Source organism: Leuciscus leuciscus (assembly GCF_965113295.1).
Source record: "Leuciscus leuciscus genome assembly, chromosome: 23".
Classification (NCBI taxonomy): Eukaryota; Metazoa; Chordata; class Actinopteri; order Cypriniformes; family Leuciscidae; genus Leuciscus; species Leuciscus leuciscus.
In genome coordinates, this window is record NC_138747.1 from 24,517,798 (window position 1) to 24,540,580 (window position 22,783).

Here is a 22,783-nt window from a genome sequence, read left to right on the forward strand (position 1 = left end):
TATTTCAAAACTATTAATAATAGTTATTTACTAAAAATCCTTCCTTTTCGCAAAGCTTTAAAATGGACATATTGTATGGCTGCAGAAGTACAGTATTCTAATAAAGTGTAAAGCTGTGCTATATGGCCAGTTTTATGATCTTTTCATGTTTTAAGGAGAGTAAATTATTAGATGTTTTAGATGTGTGTGTGTGTGTGGGGGGGGGGGGTATTTATTGCTTTAAATACCTTATTGGAGGCCATTTCACTGACAGAGTGACGTGTTTGCAGTGTCTCCAGCTGGTCCAAACACCAGTCCAGCTCTTCAAGAGTCTCGACAGCGAGTTTTTGATATGATTCATCTAGAAAAACAAACCCTTGGATGTAAAAACAGTCCTGGTTCTTTTAAATAATGTTAGAATAAGCCTCAAATACATCATTTTCATTTCTGGTGACTACTCAGATGTTCAAACCTTTACGTCTAAATCTGAGGTCTACAGCAAGAAAAAAAATCCTCATCTTTGGCTAGACCAGCTCATGTTCTTCCACTCACCAGTCTGGTTTGTTTTACAGGCAGATTGAGGGTTAGTGCCTGACGGTCTCCTGATATACATATATATATATAAAAAAAACAAGATTTAAGAGACCTCATGTGACAATTGTTATAAATATTTTTCTCATTAATCATTTCATTCGCTGACTATCTGAAGATGTTTTGACTACAGACTCACTTGTTGCTTTTATCTTGCATGTGGGTTAAAGCTGCAACGTTACCCCTCACTGTACGCAGACTGGCAAGAACCTATAGTACACACACACACACAAATATATATACTTTATCGATTAATTGACATGTTGTAGGTTTGACACACACACACACACACACACACACACACACACACACACACACACACACACACACACACACACACACACACACACACACACACACACACACACACACACACACACACACACACACACACACACACACACACACACACACACACATGTACACAATGAAGAGCTACAGCTGTCACACTACTTGTAAGACATATGTGTAAGTGTTACACATTCATCTGCACTATAGAATGCACATATTGCCTTGCACAATTATTTGGAACCTTTGTGAAATTACAAATATATTTACACATTTACCAAATTTGCACCCAACTGACCTGCGCAAAAGGCGTTACAATCATGTCCTCCCCATGACTGCAAAAGAGAAGTCAACAGTCATGATCAGATTAATTTATTTAATTAATATTTAACAAGAAATCAATATTGACCAAATTTACTTTCTTAAAGCACTTGCCTAGTTTTATTGTAAAATATTGACAAGTGCACATGTAATAATTCACTCCGACTCTTAAACAACATTGCATTGCCATTGATGTCAAAACCCCCCTTTAACCAATTTCCCTCCAATCACCAATAACATCATTTCCTGACGGATACATCTATGTAGGATTGGGAGTGCCATATTAATTAACACATTTTTCATTAAAAGCATCAATAAATAAATAAATCACAACATGTGTCAGTAAATAAATATACAGTATGTTTACATCTAAGTCCAATGGAAAATAATGTACATGTTATTTCTTAATGTATAAACAAATTTCATGATTTAGTATGGTTTTAATTTATGTATGGTGTCAATAAATAAATATAAATAAATAAATAAATAAATAATGTAAATATTTTTTTTTTTTCATTGCCATTGGATTTTGATGTATGTAGTAATATATCAATGCTCATCAGGGACAGCATTTATACTTCTGTGAGTTCTTTCTCACTCTGTCTCCCAACATTAAGCTAAAACACGTTGTAGCAAATGAAAATGTGTAAGTAATGTTTACTTTGTTCATAAATAAAGCACTTTAAACATATCCATTGGACTGTAATTCTTTAATATATATTGTGTAGTTATAAACTCTTTAGACTGTTCATGATTAGTGCTTTTTTTTTGTAAGTTTTTGGGTAAGAATCGTGTAAAAAAAAAAATCCCTTATTTTGGGGATGGATTCCGGGAAATCTCCCTTATTTTCAATGTTCAATGTTGACAGCTATGGTCCTCATCCATGCTGATTATCTAAAGGTTATCCATCTCTGCCAACTCCACCATGGTCCCCTGCTCGGCTGGCTTGCCTAAGGCTTCCCGCTCTGCCGGCACTTTATTGATTGACATTTTTATTGAAAGGTTTATTTCTTAATTCTGCACTCCCAATCCCATCTTACATTTTTCTTTTTTAAGCATTTCTTGTTTTAATTATAAATACATACTGTAGGTTGTGAATGGTATTTCACACTGACTTTATATTTACACTATTACAACATCTATCCCACACTAGCTTCTAGAGTTACTCTCAAGAGCTACATGCCAAAAGATGAAGTAATAATTAAATAAGAAATCACTCAGAACAGAAAATGAGTTGAGCCAGTTCAATGACAGAGTACTATGACATATTTTGCTTTAGTATGTGATAAAAGCTCACAGCTCGCTGGCAGTCGAGGTGTTTCTGGACATCGTCTTGGGCGAGATGTCGAAATCCGAGTCCGAGCGGTAAAGGAAAGACTCTCGCCTCTGGCTGTTTGCTTGGAGGACCAGACCAGAACTTGGACTGGTGTCCAGTGGACTGCGTCCGATCGACAACCCATTTTCCACATCGAAACTGCAACAGACACACAGGTGAGAAGAAATTAGTTATCTGAATAAAACATTTGGACAACTAAAAATAAGAAACTGCCCAACATTTGATCAAAGGAATACTGAGAATTGCAACATAGATGCAATTATCTTTAGTTTCAGAATAGACACTGGTATTCTAGCAAATCAGTTAAAACAGCAAGCACAAGTTTATTTTTGGTTTATTTATGTTACGTCTGTGATGAAGACAGAAGACACAAGTTTATGTTCTGTTGTTTCATTCATGATTTCTAGTGAATGAAGGCCTCTGGCTCACAAGCTCAAAAAGAGAAGTAACAGGCCTCGCTAGACTGTCTCTAGGTCTGAATTCAAGGACTCTCAGCTCTGATTTAGACTGACTTGAAGAGAAAGTGAGCCAGGGCATCTGGTTTATTTATATCTGTGGTAAAGGTTCAGTGGCTGAGGGTCTATTTTTAGTTTCTAAGGTAAAATATTGCCTTATCAGCACCTAGTAAAACCCTAGAAGACAAGTCCCGTCACCTTTAATTGTATAGCGCTTTATACAATACAGATTGTTTCAAAGAAGCTTTGCAGTGATCAACAAGAAAATAATGATACAATGATGCAAACAGTTTAAAGTTTTTTATGATCGCTATGACCATTTTTTTGCAATACTTTTAACAATTTCTTAACAAAGTTAGCACAACATCCGTCTGTGTAGGATATACAATTAACTCATTTCTTGCTGCTTTGACAAAATGCATACAGTTAACACAAATTTAAAATGCTTGAACTTTTTTTTTTTACACACAAGCTCAACCAAGACCAAAACAATATATTTTTACTGCCAAATTTACAAATGCTTTCACACTGTATGTCAGAACAGATAACATCATGTTCTAAACCTAACTTATAGGTTAAAGTCAAACTGAAAAGCTGTTTATATTGTGAACTGAAACACAAAAATATCCCCATTTTATTCCATTGCTACGGAGAAACAGCTGATTGAAGTTAAGCATATATGGGACAATGTGGCATTCTACCATTCCCGTGCAGTCACAGCCTGCTTTGAAGCCCATCACTCCCCTTTCCTCAGCCCCAGTGAGGAGTTTTATCAGCCTGGAGATGGAAGGTTTTTGACCATTTTCCACAGGACCAAATGTCCCTCCTGGATGCAATAGATGCTGCATGCCAATACATCACAGCTGAGGCATGCCAAAAGATTCTTCCCAAGATGCCTTGCCAGAGAAGATATCAGGTGTGATGTGGATGAGAACATGTGGCCATGGCCAAATGCAATTTCTGTTTGTATATTTTGTATTTTCACATACAGTAATACTGTAAATGACACCGGTTTTGCATATTTTTGTTATCTTGCCTTTACTGCAGCAATTCTGCCTCTGTCTTCTTTTTTTTTTCATAAAAGGGCGCAAGAGTCATTTATCCCGCCGCCGGTATAATAGCAACAGCGTCCAAGACCCGCCCACAAAGTTACTTGCGTTTCGCGCTTGATACTTGCGTTTCAGATCGTTAAAATAGGGCCCATAGTGTATTGTGTTGAAAATTTGTGTTGGAGTTTAGTTTACAATGTTTGATTTTTAGCATGAAATTATATTGTGTGTTGTAGGTGTGTTGGTGCGTTAAGAGTTTAGGAAAATTGTTAAAGGTATTGAAAACATTGTCATAGCGATCGTAAAAAAAAAAAAAACTGCAATTCGGCTGTAAAGCAGCTTTAAAAAGACAAAAAAAAAGTGTCATTGTTCAGCTGAAGTCAGTTCAGTTTTGATTCAGTTCCGTTGTGTAGATCGTGCTATCGACTGTACGTAAGTCGAAGAGTCGAAAAGAGTAACACTTGATGATGTATGACGTAGGATGTAGGAGTAGCGTAAGCTTTGACGACTCTCATGGTTCAAACAAACAGGGCTGGGCAACCGCGTTCGTCATTACGTCATGCATCAAGTAAGTTCAAGTGTTACTCTTTCACCATAAATCGATGCGTACAGCCGTCTGCCGGAAGCTAGTTATTTTAGTCGATAAAATATGGATATTTTTCTTGCACAAACACTTACGCTTCACTTCAGAAGGCCTTTATTAACCACCGGAGACGTGTGGAGCACTTTAATCAGGGATGGATGCACTTTGATGGACTTCCAAAGACATACACCGATTCACTCCCATTATGAAGCTGGGTAGAGCCAGGACATTTTTTTATATAAGTCAGATTGTATTCGTCTGAAAGAAAAATGTCATATACACCTAGGATGGCTTCAGGGTGAGTAAATCATTGGCTAATTTTCATTTTTGGGTGAACTAGCCCTTTAAGTGACGCCAACAAAGCAAGCCAGAGGTAACAGTGGCAAGGAACCCAATCTCCATTAGGTGACAGAATGGAGAGACAAATAAAATAAAAAAAACCTTGGGAAAAAACAGGCTCAGTTGGGGGACCAGTCCTCATTTGGCCAAATGAAGCAACATGATGTGGTTTAATTGCAGGTTGCACAAGTCAGAAGTCAATCTGTGTAAATAAACATAAATGTATCAGATGCTTCTTCTGTTCTTTGCAATGTAAAGATGGCTTTTGTTGATGTTGCTAAAATTTGATTGATAACAGTCAATAGTATTCTGACCGAGTATTTTGGTTAAACTTCAGAATTTGACATAAAACAGAACACATATATGTTAAAAAAGGTATTTATAAAAATTGCCTTTACAACTGTAAAAAATGCCCCTGGAAATCAGTCCCTTAACGGAAAAGTTCATTTCTGACCCTGCTCACAATCATTCAGAATATATTTGCAACTTTTGAGTCCTTAATGATAAATGCAGGTAAAAAAATAAAATAATAATAATATTCATATATTTTAAATATTTTAGACCTGTTGGGATGGTTTTCGTGGGAAATTGCCTACATGTGTCACTCGCCTGTCCGTGTCTTGTCATATTTGTAAATAGAGAAAAGTTGCTCCGGCTACTTTGACACATGTATGGAGTGAGAGTGGCAGAGGTTAGATGTCACAATGAGTGAGAAAGTTTGACATGGAGGGAGCAGCTAAATCTCGAACATCTGGGGAATCACCCGTACAGAACAGAGGAGTCTGCTGGCAAAAAGAGAACGCAACAGAGCTCGTAATAAAACCAGAATAAACATTGGCTTGGTTTTTTAGAGATGGTGAGAATCGTGTTTTTGTTGTGAGATTGCGTTTTTGTTATTCAACAGGTGAGAAAGGTATTTTATTTAACTTATAGATTTCCATATTATATATCTAACAGAGTTCATTGGAAAGCATTATCTATTGTGAAGGGTCATTTCATGGGCTGTTGTAGCACTTCTGGAATGTATTTTCAAGGAAGTACTGTAATGGGTGTAGCTACAGTAATGTACAGTATTAAATATTGTGTACAAACATCTATTAAAAATCATAAACTGGTTATATGTCTTAAGCATAGTAGTGAAGGTTTTATGAGCACTCATGCAGAGTCAAAGCACAACCAAAACAATGTTCTTCCATACAATACATGCAGTTTTGTTTTTTAACCGCCAGAGGGCCAAAAGTTACATAGTGTACAGGGACGCTAGGGTCTTTACAGAATTGCACATTACCTTTACATTTGAGGAAGGAAGATTTCAAGATTATTCTAGGGAGAACATCAGTTTTATCTTTTCAAGCTGACCTTCCTCCTGATGTTTTGGATCGACTCTAAGCAGCTGGCCTACACAAAGGCATTTATGAGAACCCCAGAATGGTGGTTTGGCACTGACACACAGATGTGATCATTAAAGATCACTGTCCCTGGAACAAAAGAGAGCTTCTCTGAAAATAAAGGCCAAACATGACCCCATTCTTTCTTTTATGTAGAGTGAAAAACAGGTTGTATACATTTGTCCTGGTGGGTTTTGTAGCCTGACCTTGGCACTTTAGAGACGGGGGCCCAGATGAAAAACATGTGCCACACAAAAAAATTAAATAAAGTGTTGGTTTGGGTGATACCTGCACAGATGACACTTAAGAAAAGAAAAAAAATAACTATATTCTCTATAAACCGAATTTATATATATATATATATATATATATATACATATATATATATATATAAATGTTGTTGTTGTTTTTTAAACGGCTAAAAAGGGTGGACTGTTTTTCAGTAAAAAGGAAATAAAACAGAGTATAAATCTAGTTTTAAAAAGGTGATTTCCGCTGTTAGTCAACTGAATCATTCTCATGTATAATAATAATAATTTTAAGTGGTGATGCAAATTCTGAATGAAGCCCCGTTCACACTGCCAGCGACACGCAGCGACAAAGCGACATGATCCCATTCATTTCAATGGAGCGCTGGCGACTTCCGGCGACACGAGCGACAGTGACCGTTGGCGACAGAATGTGGGCGTGTCAAGCGACAGGAGACGCGCGACAAAAGTTCAGAAATTTCAACTTTATGCAAATGAGAAGCGATTTTCGCGAGCGACAACCAATAGGAAAGAAGACTTTCAGAGGAGCTCAGCTCACGTCACCGTCTCGAGTGCAGGCAAGACAGGAGTTCGAGGGCGATTTCACTGTTTTATATGATTTGACTGTAACCACATACATGGATATATAATAAAATGATGCATGGAAAAGAAACTATCGACAGTCTCAGTGAGTTTAATTCACACATTTAGTTCGAGTGTTGTAATTATGATGCAAGTTTAGCACTGCTGCAGATCATTTTACAGTTTCCCCTGCATTATGTTGACTATTAGGGACAAGAAAATTGATTATTTGTCAAATTCGAATGACGTTTTAGTAATGTATGACAGTATGAGTTAATCTGTTGATTGATCGATCGTTAATCCAGTAGGCTAAATGATTTAATCCACTGAACACTGCTGTGGTAATATAAAAACACTCTCCCAACAGCATACTGTTTCTTTTGAGCCTAAATCCTAGTCAAATTAAAATGATATAGTTGTATATATCACTTGTGGTATTTTGTATAGATATGGCGTGCAGTCTACCAGTCACATTAGAGCGACAGCACTATGAACGCCCACAAGCGACTTCACAGTACAGAGACTAGCGACATGCAGCGACAAAATCGCTGGCAGTGTGAACGGGGCTTCAGAATTCAAAATTGATTCAGTGAAATTTGAGTAGATTCTGGATTTCTTTTTCTTCTTCTTGTTTTTACTTATACTTCAGCACAATTGATGCTAAAGTTTAAACCATACTATTTAAATAATCTCACATGAAATAATTTAAGTCTTAATTTTATCGGCAGCAAAATCATTGGAAATTTTGTGAACATTCTATAATAAGATGCAGCCATAATTAATTAAATCAGCTTTGTTACGCTTTTACATTAAAATCATTACAGTAATGATACATTAATTAGTAATTGTGCAGATTTGTCCAGTAAACTGTAAACAAATACATTCAAGATGTCTGGAAATAATCTAGTATTAATTATTGTACAAATACAAACATCTATTAAAGATCTTATCAAAATGTTTATTTATATTTTATCTAGTAAGCATATGATTCACATACATTCTAAATGATCAATATCTCAACAAAATCTGCTGTTTTAAACACATACTGTAGGTGAGAAAATGCACTAAAATTACATTTCCCAGACTAAAACACACAAATATATGTCTTGTGAACATGCATATGGTGTATCAGAGAAACCAGAGAACCAGTGTCATGACAACAGGTACAATTATATGGATTTGGGGGGAAATGATGTATAATAGTGCAAAAAGATTCTGACCACAATATATGACATGTCAGAATATAGTACAATTACAGCCTATAGAATATGTTTTTTATTTCTCAGAATTCAGTACGGTGTAGCAAACTCCATATATTTCAACAGAGAAGAAAAAGAGCAAAGTACAAATTACGAGTTCTGAAGAGCTGGTCTGACAATACGGCTCAGTTTATATAATGTGGCAAATGTCAACAGTGAACTTCCCACAGTACGTGCTTTTCAGCAGATCTTGGTCTTGTCTGCAAGCAGATTGCCATTCTAACTCAAGACTTTTAGTAAGGAACCTTGGAGACAAATCCAATGCCAATCTTACCATATAACATATTTCTTCCCAAATAAAGAGATACATTTCTTACATTTGATTTACTAATTTTATTTGATATTTATTTTAAATATCTCGAATTACTTAAATCCAGAGATCAAAATCTGTAAACCTTTAATCTAAATACAGTGTTTTACCATAAATACATCCAGTCCTCTCCTTTTCTCTTGTATTCTGACCGCACGCACACACGTAACTTCTCTTTGCCAACACACAAGTCGCAACACGCCAGCAGAGCTGACAGATTTGTAGAATGCCACAATAACGCACGTCAGACAGCTTCAGGATCAGACACGCTTTAGAGAGAAAAAAAAGAAAAGAAATTATACTTTTTTTACAAAGAAAATAAAGGCGATTTTTTTTTTCATTGTAAATACTTTTTTTTACAATTAAAGACACCTTTTCCACAAAATTACCCCAAATATTAAAAAATATATAAATTCATGAAATGTAATACAGTGAAAGTGACGGCCAAGTATGGTAACCCATACTTGGAATTTGACCTCTGCATTTAACCCATCCAAGTTAATGCACACACATTAGGAGCAGAGTAGTGAGTAGTTAACACACACACTGCAAACGTGGATACACACACCCAGAGCAGCGGGCAGTGATTAGGGGTTAGGTGCCTTGCTCAAAGGCACCTCAGTCATTTCCCACCAGTTCTGGAATCGAACCAGCAACCTTTGGGTTACCATTATTTAGTTTTATTCTTATTTGTTTTGGTTTGAAATTGAAGGCAGATTCACAAGTCATAAATTATGTGTATTGTCTATGGTAAAGTGCGACATTAGTGAGAATGATTACTGTCACAAGTAGAATGTTAGCACACATTGTTTACTCAAGGTATAAAACAAACTGCTTGTACAAATATTGTACGTGGAAGTAAAATTAAGCAATATGTAGTGTCGATTCTCAGTTATCCAGATCGTCATTCATTTTTCCAGGGAATTACATGTTTCACAATTCAACACTCATAGCGGATGTAATTAGTTGGTAATCTTAACGCAAGCAAGAAACAGATTTTATTACATTCAGGGTTGTGCACAAATTTTATTCCAATTCAATTACTGAATTTGAAGTGAGATAGCAGAGAGGATATGGAACTGCACTTCATTATACATTATACAGCTATACAAAAGTTTGGAAACATTACTATTTTTAATGTTTTTGAAAGAAGTATTTTATGGTCATCAAGCCTGCATTTATTTGATTTGGTTTTCTATTTTAATATACATTAAAATATAATTCATTTTTGTGATGCACAGCTGAATTTTCATCAGCCATTACTCCAGTCTTCAGTGTCACATGATCCTTCAGAAATCATTCTGTCACATGATCTTTCAGAAATCATTCTAATATGCTGATTTATTATTAATGTTGAAAACAGTTGTGCTGCTTAATATATATATTTTTTTATAACCTAGAGAAATGGCTGTTGGCGATGATCTGAACCCCACCCCCGGAACGCAATTTAAACCAGAAAGCAATCTACCTCAAGCCCCCCAAAAAATGTGAGGATTTTTCAAGACTTGTGTCCTGGCGTTGGGACTGTGTCGCTCTGATATTGGTATATTTGAGGACTATTTTAATTAGAGAAATGAGATATGTTTAATTCATAAGTTTGCCCAACCCTTACTAAAGTACATTGTAAACTCCACTACATTTACAAATTTAGTAACTTAGAATGAACTAAACTGCACCAGTTGTGACACTCTTAAAGTCATCATTGTTCATGTATGACCCTGGTGGCTCTGAACAGGCAAACATGGAGACAGATTTGACCAATCTGTCCAGGTGCTCATGTTATGAGCGGGGATCTGGAATGGTGGGATCAATAAGCTCTTGGTGTGAAGAGCACGATGAGAGGTCTGCAGTAACAGAGGACAGTTATTCTCCCACAATGCACTAGTGCCCTTGTTCACCTGCACACCAGCTGTATTCCAGAGCTCTGACTCTAGTCTCTCTGCTGGGTCCGATTAGGAATCGGTCTTAATTTGGAACATTGCTTCGATCGCGACACTACAGGACACATCAGTTACTGAGCAGAGGCAATTAAAGTGCACTGTCACAAGTTAAGCTTGGTGACAGGACATGAATTACATGGACTTGATACACATGCACACATCACTACCTGATTATGCCGGCATTTACCATCTTTTAAGATCAGAATGATGTTGTAATGTGTTTACCCCATTTGAAATGAATTTGATATACATTTTGTTTTCTGTTTAATTCAATGATTAATTTTCTTTAATAACTTCACAACCAGATATAATTGCAATCAGAATTACCTTTTATTTCTTGAAAGAATTACCCCCAAAACTTTGTTTTGGCTGTTGGCCTTTTGGTCTCATCCCACTTCTGACACCAACTGTAAGAGATGGCCCAGTGGTCAGGGAGAATAATTTGAACAAGCGGGCAGAGGTTCAGTGGATCTCCAAACGGTGGTTTATTATAGAGAGAAAAAAATATATATATTTACATTGAAAGGTACAAACAAGACAAAACAAAAACTGCAACAATGTGCAAAAAGGCTACACCGAATAATTCAGTCCAATTCGCAACAGCATCACACACCTCCAGCCTTAAACAGACCAAGACTGCCTGATAGTCTCTACAGTTCCCTATTTGTAAGGGCTAACTCCACCCTCAGCCTGTTCCAAATGAACAAGCAGGGAATACACATACAACACATTATACACCAAAAAATAAAAATAATAAAACACTAAACATATTCACAAATAACACTGTGTAAACCCATGGGTACTTAACCACCAACACACTAAACCAAAAAAAAAAAGGAAATGAAAAGGGAAAAATTGTTTACCAGATATTCCCCCTCCCCCATACAAAATTACCAATGGTGCAGTCCAATTAGGCAATGCTAATGCTACAAAAACATGTTTGAATCAAACGGACTGTTTGATGGTGCAGCATGGGATGAGACCAAAAGGCCAACAGCCAAAACAAAGTTTTGGGGGTAATTCTTTCAAGAAATAAAAGGTAATTCTGATTGCAATTATATCTGGTTGTGAAGTTATTAAAGAAAATTAATCATTGAATTAAACAGAAAACAAAATGTATATCAAATTCATTTCAAATGGGGTAAACACATTACAACATCATTCTGATCTTAAAAGATGGTAAATGCCGGCATAATCAGGTAGTGATGTGTGCATGTGTATCAAGTCCATGTAATTCATGTCCTGTCACCAAGCTTAACTTGTGACATGCACAGTGGCCAGTCATATAAAGACTCAATGCATGATGGGCAAGAACAGCTTTGCAGAGAGGGATGGACCCTGATTAGAGGTGCAGATGTGGCTTAAATCTAAATGTTTCAATAAATGAGTAATTCAAGCATGGCTGATGCCACTTCCTGCTCAAATTAGGTAATCATCCCCCACCCCCCTCCAAAAAAAAAAAAAAAAAAAAAAAAAACTCCAGTCAGTTGTCCTTTATCTTACTTGACTGTTTATCTTATCATGTTTTGGGTTATTGCTGCTCTCCCTGCCCGTATCCATGCTAGGCTGCATGGATGCACAGGGAGTTCTTGCCCAGAAAAGAACCATACCGCCAATCCTAACTGTATGCTAACTGTTAATCTACTCTTTTTAGAGTAATAGATACATGCTGGGTTATGTAGCTAAACATGAGTATCACAAGATTATAATTTTTTTCTTCAAATTTGGACAATATTCAGAATATAAATATCTTCTCTTTTTTTTGTGCATTTGCTATTAAAAAATGTAAAAATATATATTTTTGGCCCATATGAAAAAAGATATGATCTGGATATAACATCTATTGTTACAAAGCACGTACAAAAACAAGTTTACTGCAAAATCAGCACTACTACTTAAAAATAATAATAATAATTATCAAGACATTTACCACTTCCAGCTTTTTACTAAATTAACACAAAAAGGAACATTAAAACCACATGTTCCGTCGCTGTCTGGTGAAAAACCTTCAATCTCCATAATATATATATATATTATTCACAATTCATTACTATTGTTCAACCTTTACGTCTATCTGTGGGTTTTGCAAATATTTAACCAATGAACCACTGGATCATCAAGCTGTCAATAAAATCTCATAACTCCACCTCGCCTCAATTGGGAAAGAAGAAGTGCCGCACACATTTTGGACCGTCTCTGCTTGTTTGCAGTGCAAGGGTAAATAAAGAACAGGTTGTTTGAATAAGTACAGCTTTTTTCTTACTCAAGAAACACTAAGGCTAATGTTTTACGTATTTGAGGAGAGGAGAAGAGTATCTTAGTCTAGCATTTGTCGTAGGGTCATAGCCAATAAGTTATTGTGAAATAGCCAGTCGTATCACTTCATATTTTATAACAATATTATAAAATATTATGAGATTTTGGCCAAATGACAGAAAAAACGGAGTCCCTACATAGCCAGTACTTCATTTGAGGGGGGATGCTGAGGGATGAAAAATGTTCCTCCCTTGTTATAAAAAATTACAAAACGCATCCCCTCTGTAAAACAAACAACAACCCCCCATAAAATTGTATATTATGTAAAACTTACCATGCAAATAAAATATAAAAATTCTCTACATATGATAATTAATAAACTATAAATAATATCCATTGACCGATCAGAACTGAAGCTGTTATCATTTTTCGCACTGTTCATATTGGCCCCATGAAAACCCACAAAGAATACTACAATGCTTGACATTGAAAATGCACATTGTAAACATGAACCTTTGACACTCTTCACATGCATTTATACTATATATATATATATATATATATATATATATATATATATATATATATATATATATATATATATAACCTTAGAAGCTTGGACCTACTTTTATGGTGCTTTTTTGTCAACTGATAACCTTTGGACAATCTGCTTGGACAAGTTTATGTTTCAAATTACATGATGAGGATGAGTAGGGGATTATATTTTTGGGGGGGTGAACTATCTCTTTAAATTACCATTGAAACAAGACTTTATATTGTAGATTCAGAAATATTCCATGTGCACACACTAAATACACACTCACTTCTTTCCAGGTCAATAACAGAGGCAGATCACGGCAGACTGTGTTGCTGTGCACAGCCCTAAATGAGGTGAAATTTGCTCTGAGATAAAAGACAGGGTGGTTGATGTGTTTCAGATAGACCTGACCCTATACAAAACTGCATCATATTATATTTATATCTTCATTACAGCTTCAGCACAGGCTATGGCTACTGTTATTGAAACCCTGAGCTCAACTTTTAGTTTCTCTCTTCTTATGTCTAGTTTTCAGGAAAAAAAAAAAGTAGGCAGTGACAATGTGGCCCTTCATACCTGGCCCTGGGACATTCATAAATCACATATATCATCATACTAAATGATTATCATATTAACTCTTTCCCCGCCAGCATTTTTTAAAAGTAGTTATTGTCTCCCAAAAAAAAGAACCAATTCTGGACAGTCTGAAATGAGTCTTCACTAATTCCAGTCTTACTTCCTGCACAAACCTGCGTAGGTTTGGTACAAATTTGCCTAATGGCGGTCTATGGTTTCCATTGGCTACCATGAACGTCTACTTTGACCTGCCATCAAACACTGAAGCTGTAGCTGAGGTCTGGAAGAGTTTGGTTCATGCTGATAACATGTTGAGAACCTGCTGTTTTTCTGCACTGCAAAAGCAAATCTATTTTGCATGCACTTCCAAAGGATGAGGACTCGGGCTCGAATTGATATGGTAAAACTGACACCATCATTACTGTTTAATTACTGATAAGCACTGTGCTGAGGAAGCCTCCGGATCAGAAATTCAGATATGGTAATGGACGTGTTGTTTCTGACACACTCTGTAAACGGTAGACCAATCACAACAGACTGTGCCATCTGACCAATCAGAGAAGAGTAGGCTCTCAGAAAGGACAGGTTTAGAGAGACAGAATCCTTTTTCATACCGTTTTAGACACTGTGAGAAAAGAGGTGATGCTGCAATGTATATTATGAGAAAATTAAAGTGTTTTTTTTTTTACCTTGGATGCATTTATTTTTATACGTGTTATGATTTGATTTTGGAGTGAAATATGACCTGGACATGTTTTTGTGAAATCACTTCATCACTGTCATGAGAGCACTCTCACTGGGACTGCTGATGACGAAAACAAACTTCCTGAATGAACATCAGTGAAAGTTCATTTCTGTAATGTTTTCAGCATGTGTGGCTCAAGAATATACCGTTTAGTTCTTATTTGAGTCACACAAATCGCTACACAGAAACTGACACCTACAAAACAACTGTCCAAAGGCAAACAGTAGCCTACTTATTTCCAAAACAATCTCAAAGCAATTCTTACCTAAATTTGCGACAAATTCATATACAATTTGTATGATCTCATTCGTATCTTTTAGTACAATCTGTTTATGCCCAACTGATGTTTAGGGTTAAGGGTGGACCTTCTTGCTTTTTCACGAATCATATCGTACAAATCCATACAAAATCTTGTAAAATAGTTATGTTTTCTAATTATTTAGTGTTGGATGTTTCTTACGATTATTTTCAGTAGACAGTTTTTTTATTGTTCTGTATGTATTTCTGAATTAAATGCATGAAGTCGTGTCTATTTAATTACGATTTACAGGTTTCCATGAAGCACAACTAAAAAATAAGTCTTTCACTGGACTTATGGAAAAGAAAGTTATCACAGTAGCCTACATATCTTTGAAATGTTTTTTAAATTTTTTTATAAAATAAAAAATCTGTTTCAGTTAACTTCAAGCTAGGAACTGCACAGTAAACATAACTTTTACTATATGTCATGATGGTATTGGCAGCAAGTATAAGAAAAAAGAGATTGGTCACTCTGCATAACAAATCGTCACTTTTCAGCATATTGGAAATTACCAAAATTAAAGCTGCAGTCGGCAAAATTTTTTTGATCATATTCACTGAAACCGACACTATGCTTCGACAGAACAACATAAATCAGCCGGTTTTAGAAAAAAACCTGCGCTTCTACCTCCACCTAGATCATGTTATTTGTTTTGCAAAAATCCACCGCTCCCGGTTCATCTGGTCCAATCAGCGCAGGGCTGTGTGAGATCTGACTGTCAATCACAGTTTGTGCACACGCCACAGATCCCCCCTCACACACGTTACGGTATCACATGCACATGCCTGAAGTTCGCAGGTGTGTTGAATTGTACGAAGCGTGATGGCGGAGAGAAAATCTACTAACAAGCTTCCAATTCCTCGGTTATTGCTATCTATGGGTAGATTAGCCAGGGCAGCCTACCTCCGAGTCCATGGTGTTGATCGATGCTGAAGAGACGGACGCGTTCACAGAAAATCTGGTGCACACGCACTGACGAGCACGAACTCGATGGGAGGGTGCTCGCTGGCAGTGGGGGAGGGGCAAACATTCAACATTTTGGCTAAGTCCACTCAATCTGCCAGACATGCCGACTGTAGCTTTAAGCGTAGAGTCAGTTCTGGCAGGTCACGTTAGTCAAGCTCGCATCAGCTGACTCTCAGCTGATCCACGTCTACCTATAGGAATACGACGCCTATCACTGTAAATATAAGCTCCTTCAGTATTATCATCAGCTATCGCGTTCTCAGGAGCTAATTACCCTCCTCCATCCCCAGCTCCTCCTCTTGTCAGTCAGTATTTGGCCTTCTGATTCCCCTTGAATCAGAATAAATTCTCGAATTATGTTTTACTTAAAATCTTGAATTAATGATATCTGCAATATATTTATGTTGGTTCTGTTCTGTTTACCCTAAGGGGAGTTCTTGTGCTCTCCCTGCTCTTATCCATGCTAGGCTGCATGGATGCGCAGAGAGTTCTTGCCCAGAACAGAACCATACCGCCAATCCAAACTGTATGCTAATGGTCAATCATATTTGACGATAGTGGTCCTGACAGAAATGGCAATATAAATAAACTGTTCTAAATCAGACATTTCTACTTCACCTGTCTGACCTTCAAAAACAATAATTGGTTTCAAACAGGTTTTCTCAAACACTCCTACCACCACTTCAACCCCTGCCCCTATCTTCTATTGGTCAGGCAAACAAGTAGCCCCAGCCCAAACATATGCTATTGGTTGAGCCATAAGTTGACAAGACGGACCACTCAAACAAATATTTTTTATAGCAGCACAGAGCCTCAGTGTCTCCCTTTTTGTGGAAATCAAACTGCTTAATTGGCTTACAGTTAAAGTCCTGTTAAACTGGGGGAAAAGTACTTTAACATCGGAGAGAACATTACTTTTTAGAAGAGCCAAAGCTATTTTGCATGCATAACTGATTCAAAAGAATCAGACACAACAGAAGCAAAAGAATATGATATTCAATTACCGCCTGCGTTTCTGCACAATGTCAATCGGACAGTTGACAGCACACGGAGAGCCGCAAAGACTGACGTTTCGAACTTTAAAAGTGCGGTCAGTGGGTGGAAGAAAGACACAGCCAGTTGGCAAACTCATATTTCCCTCCGTGTCTCTCGCTGGTTCTTTTTGATGTTTCCCTCCAGAAATCAGCTCTTCCTTTTATGTACTCTGAAACACATGCTTCCCACCGCTGAGTTACTGTCGAGTGATGAACACATGGAGCCACGCTGACATGACAGAGTTCGCCCAGACATCTTGTATTAGCCTAGTTGTCATCCTTCAGTTTAAAATCACATTGACTCCTTGTAATCCTCATAAAAAAAATATTTGTATAGTCTTGAATGCTGCTGTTAAATACAAGGATAATACACAAACAAACAAACTTCCAGTGTCACCAAGCACCAAAGTAAACTCTCTCTCTCTCTCTCTCTCTCCCTGCAGCTCAGACAGCTGAACTCTGATACACATGAGTTTACACCAGCATGCTGGCCTCATATGGGGGTGTGTGTGTGCATTTGTGTTTATGTGTGTTTGTGGGACTGGCAGCTGAACAGTGAGTCACAGCCTATGGAGAGGGTGGAACCACCAGATGACTGTCTCAGCATTAACCCTTTACTTAAAGCGAGCAATAACGCAAGTTATAGTATGTCCCTTATCTCATTCTTAAAAGGTATGAATGTCACTACATTAAAATATCAAACCAAGTGCCATGTTTTAAACAAAACATTATTTGTGATAAAGAAGTACACTTTACCATACTTTTAAAAAGAATACTTATTTTTGAAAATATGCTTAAGTGCGATATACTGTATACAAATTATATTAAATGCAATTAGCTGTACTTTAGAGTCCTTTTTTGACCCACTTAAGTAGGACTTAAGTACATGCATGCTTATATAATTTAATAATTATTTCTATTCACTTTGAGATGTGTTTTTTGTACTGTCAAATGTACTGCATGGTAAATAAAAATAATTCGTTTTTTTTCTTTTTTTTTCTTAGATGTCTATTAGGTTTTTAATTTGAAATGACAACAAATACACTTTTCAAAATGAAGACAAATTTTATTGATTGTTAGTGTTAGGGGAACATGAGCATAGCTGATAATATTCTGGGTTAAGTACAAGCTTTTATCCGCCTTTTCTGAAAGCATTGTTCTCCTTTTTCCCATTGCATATCAGCTCGTTTATTTTTAATAAAAAGGCAGAAAATAATAAAAAAATGGAAATAAAGTGCAAATAAAGTAGGCTATATAATGGATAGGTTTAGTGGTAGATGTATGGGATGGCTTTAGGGAGAGGGACAAGTAATGTCCCAAAAAGGCAGCATCCATTTATGACTTTAATAAATATATTATTATAGCATACTGTTTTATAAGTAAGGGAAAATCCACGGTTAGCTGTGCATTCAACGATATTAATGCATGACGTGGAGGCAAAAAAAACAACAACAAAAAAACATTCAAATCATTTAATGCACAGCTAGCCGTGGATTGCTTACACCATGGTCATTTGCCAGCACTGACAAATTAAAGCTGTTGTTGATGTCTGCATTACAATATTTGACTGGAAGGGTCTCTATACTAGCAATGAATCTGTGAGTTTAATTACTTCAAAAACAGCGATATTGCCCCATTTTTGCTGTAAAATATAATGGAGCAATTTAGTAGCAAAGCTATTTTATTAATAAAAGTCATGGGGCAGCGTTTCTGCGCTCCTGAATGTTTCTGTATGTGCGCAGCACACTCTGTGTGCAACTGAAGTGTGTGTGTGTGTGTGTGTGTGTTTGCTTCAATGAAAACTGTACATAGAACAGTGATCAAACTGACTGGAACTGCCTGTGCATCAAATGGTTTTAATGCACACCTTCTAATTTAAGAAGGTGACCAATCTAAATGAAGTATTCAGACAGAACATATTCTACAATACACTGAGGTACAAATAGCATCTGCCACCATTTGCACTAAGTATAAACAGCTTCTAACAATTATTTACACTTAAAATCTATCTATCTTAAAATATATCACTATTTACTAGGGGTTTAACAGTACATGTATTCGTCCCGAACTGTCATGGTTCAGTGCATGCAGTCAGACAACGAATACAGTCAGTAACATGCAATCCAAACTCCAATCTAGAAGCGGCAGCGCGCTGTAATGCAATGCTGTTTGCTAACCACCACAACAGAAAAAAGAGCAGAACAGTGCATGTACAAATGACTTGAGCGCCTGAAAACAAGCTGCGTTGAATGCGTCTTTCTGCGCTCACGGACAAAGGAGAATACTTTGAAATGCTCGCACACTCGACAGTGTAACACTCCTAATGCACAAATTTAATTTTTCATTATTTTATTTGTTTTGTACTTTTATAACACGAAATGCTTTTAAGTTTTGTAGCTGATTGTGACCAAATACCTTTTGTTTTTTATCAGCCCTGCAAAAAATGTGACCTATGCAAGAGTGCATTCTGTTTACTGCTTAGTGCTTAAAGGGATACTCCACCGTTTTTTCATATTAAACTATGTTATTCCCTTAACTAAGACGAGTTGATACATACCTCTCTCGTCTCAGTGCGTGCACTCAATCGCTCTGTCTTGCGGTGAAACTTTGTTAGCACTTAGCTTAGCCCAGTTCATTCAATAGGAGCCAAGCAGAGAAGCTACCAAACACCTCCACGTTTTCCCTATTTAAATACAGTTACTCGAGTAGTGTAACTCGACCTAGGACGGTGACACAAAACAAAACGTTGCGCTTTTCTAAGCGTGTAAAATGGATAACTATATTGTATGGCGGAATACCATAGCAAGTGCTTGGGAGCACTTCGACTTCGCGCAGTAATATCTTCACTCGTGAAAAATCCTCTCACCGGCCCCCGCTCCCTCTCCTCCTCCCTCTCATTTCCGTCAATAGAACCAACGTGACTTTTACCACCTGTGCTATTAGCACACCTGCAAGAGATCATTTGCAATGGCAGACTTTGTAGATGATAATGACTTGTTTGTAGCAGACCCAGAGCCATATCTGTTTGAACCCGAGTACACGGAGGAGGAATTAGCTCTTATGGACCGTGAGAGGGAAGAAAGATATGAACCAGAACAGACCGGAGCTTCAGAGTCATCAACGGTGTTTTTGGATTCTTGTTCAAAGCAGCTAACCAAGCTCTCCGCTGTATGTGGTGAGTTGGAATTCTGTGAAACATGACGGCACTATATACCTTCTCCTTGTTATCACAACCCTTTACGATGCACGGTATAACCATGATTGTCCACAAACTATCTTCCTACAACCTGATACTTCGTCAACTCTGCTCAAACTACTACTAACGTTACTGGTGCAGGTCACGTTGGTTCTATTGACGGAAATGAGAGGGAGGAGGAGAGGGAGCGGGGGCCGGTGAGAGGATTTTTCATGAGTGAAGATATTACTGCGCGAAGTCGAAGTGCTCCCAAGCACTTGCTATGGTATTCCGCCATACAATATAGTTATCCATTTTACACGCTTAGAAAAGCGCAACGTTTTGTTTTGTGTCACCGTCCTGGGTCGAGTTACACTACTCGAGTAACTGTATTTAAATAGGGAAAACGTGGATGTGTTTGGTAGCTTCTCTGCTTGGCCCCTATTGAATGAATTGGGCTAAGCTAAGTGCTAACAAAGTTTCGCCGCAAGACAGAGCGATTGAGTGCACGCACTGAGACGAGAGAGGTATGTATCAACTCGTCTTAGTTAAGGGAATAACATAGTTTAATATGGAAAAATGGTGGAGTATCCCTTTAATACACTAAAGGAGGATATGCTGTACCTACTACCTCAGGGGGACTAAATGTCGCTAGTTGGAACAAACTGTAATTTGCGCTACTTATTTTCAAAATAAAATAAAATAAACCTAGCATTGTGGATTTGTTGCTTTTTGCTTTAGTTTGTGGTCCCATTCATTGTTTACCATGCCTCAGTAGCCTACCATGCCTCAGAGAAAAACACTATTTTGTCAAGTGGCTAACATAACATAATCAGATGAAGCTTTATTTTTAGTAACAGTAATGCAGCATTTTGCATTACTTAGCAGTTTTTAAATTAATTGCATGCCATTTAGCAACACAAGCCATACAGCATTTATTAATATGATATTCTAAAATCGAATGTAGCTTATTGCAGTGTGCAACAAGTCTATATAACGCAAGTTATAACATAATTTTCAACAGACAAATATAAATGATAAAACAGCACTGCGTTACCCCACATACGCACTGGTTGATTGGTGGGTGTTGTGGGTGGTTGCTTAAAGAAAGAGCTAGCCACCAAGTCGCTATCTGACCTTTTACTCTCTAGATATATGACTTGGGTTCCACTTTCAGTGTCAATCTATGAAGTTAAAGGGTTAGTTCACCGAAAAAAAATAAAATTATCCCATGATGTACTCACTCTCAAGCCAAAGGTGTATATGACATTCTTTTTTCAGACGAATACAATCGGAGTTATATTAAAAAATGTCCTGGTTCTTCCAGCTGTTCATTTTACCTTAATGAACAGCTTCGGAGTCATTGGAATGGTTATATTACTTATTTCGGGTTGAATGGTAGTCGTTTCGCACCCCCCTGGTGCCCGTGAGCGGAAAATCCGCACTTGCAACTTTGAGCCGGCGGGCCGCCGGCCGCCGCGTCAGGAAGTATCGCGTGATATCAGGTCTCGCGATGTAAACAATTAAGCACATGCTCATAATAAACAGAACATTATCATGCATTGTTGTGGATGCTAATATATAGTTGTCAGTAAGGTTATCTTTATCGCTCTTCTTGGTGTGAATATACACAATGATGATTACTTATACACATTTAAAATTATTTGACAATTTATTGCCATGAGAAAATAGTATGTCTGTGGTGTCTGTTATGAGTTAGTAAGCAGCAATAAAGCACACAAGACAGGAGTAGCGAACTTCATCCATCTTGTTTACTCATTCACTTCAGATCTCACACACATTAAGGAGGTCCATAACACTTATGAACACAACAAAGTCCATTTGTTTATTAAAAAAATAGCTCACCTCTCCTCCCATGATTTCAGATAACATTCAAAACAATCAGTGATGTATTCTGCATACTTCTTCTGAGCTTATTTTTCTCAAGTTAAACAAAACTCTCTTTTGAGGAAGCCAAAATAAATCTCTGGCGAGACTACTGATTCTATTCAGCCTCTCTCTCTCTCTTTCTCTCTCTCACACACACACACACATACACCTACAAAAATGTATCTTTCACATGCAATGAATTCCCAAAAGAGCGCTGTTTCTGCAATTATGTGTGTGTTTGCAACTTTGCATGCTATTCTTTATGGACTAATGGTGGCCGAAATTCTCAAAACAAATCATCAAGTCCCGGCAGTTCACACAAAGCAAAAATTCACCTTTCAGCCAGATGGGGGCAGCCACAAACTGAGAACTGCTAGGAAAGTTATTTACACCAGTTCACCAAAGAAACCTACACACAGAGCATGATCAGGAAAGATATAATCACGGTTATGTTAGCAACAGGACAAAAAGGTTTGTGTGGAGAGTGAATCAGGATGAAATGAAAAACAAGAGTTCTACAGGAGTCATTTGAATATCATTCATAAAATATCCCTACTTCAACACCAATACCACAGAAATAAGTGTCCTGAGAATTTACACCTCTTTCTGTGACAATACTAGTTAGAGCTAACGG

The 22,783-nt window shown here is 37.2% G+C and overlaps 1 protein-coding gene across 6 annotated transcripts in view; it reads right to left on the reverse strand.

The window, feature by feature from the left end:
- Positions 1–22,783, reverse strand: part of pde4cb (phosphodiesterase 4C, cAMP-specific b) — a 121,292-nt gene that overhangs the window by 18,303 nt on the left and 80,206 nt on the right. For 3 of the 6 annotated variants that reach the window (XM_082156651.1, XM_082156650.1, XM_082156653.1), the window contains 5 exons: positions 2,477–2,653; positions 1,157–1,193; positions 710–780; positions 532–581; positions 228–340 (listed from right to left, as the gene is read on the reverse strand). In XM_082156651.1, the coding sequence (XP_082012777.1) occupies positions 228–340; positions 532–581; positions 710–780; positions 1,157–1,193; positions 2,477–2,653 (448 nt within the window). Of the gene's footprint in view, positions 1–227; positions 341–531; positions 582–709; positions 781–1,156; positions 1,194–2,476; positions 2,654–8,583; positions 8,664–8,838; positions 9,021–17,054; positions 17,567–22,783 lie in introns of those variants that run through there. The other 3 variants (XM_082156654.1, XM_082156655.1, XM_082156652.1) reach the window with 3 other exon arrangements.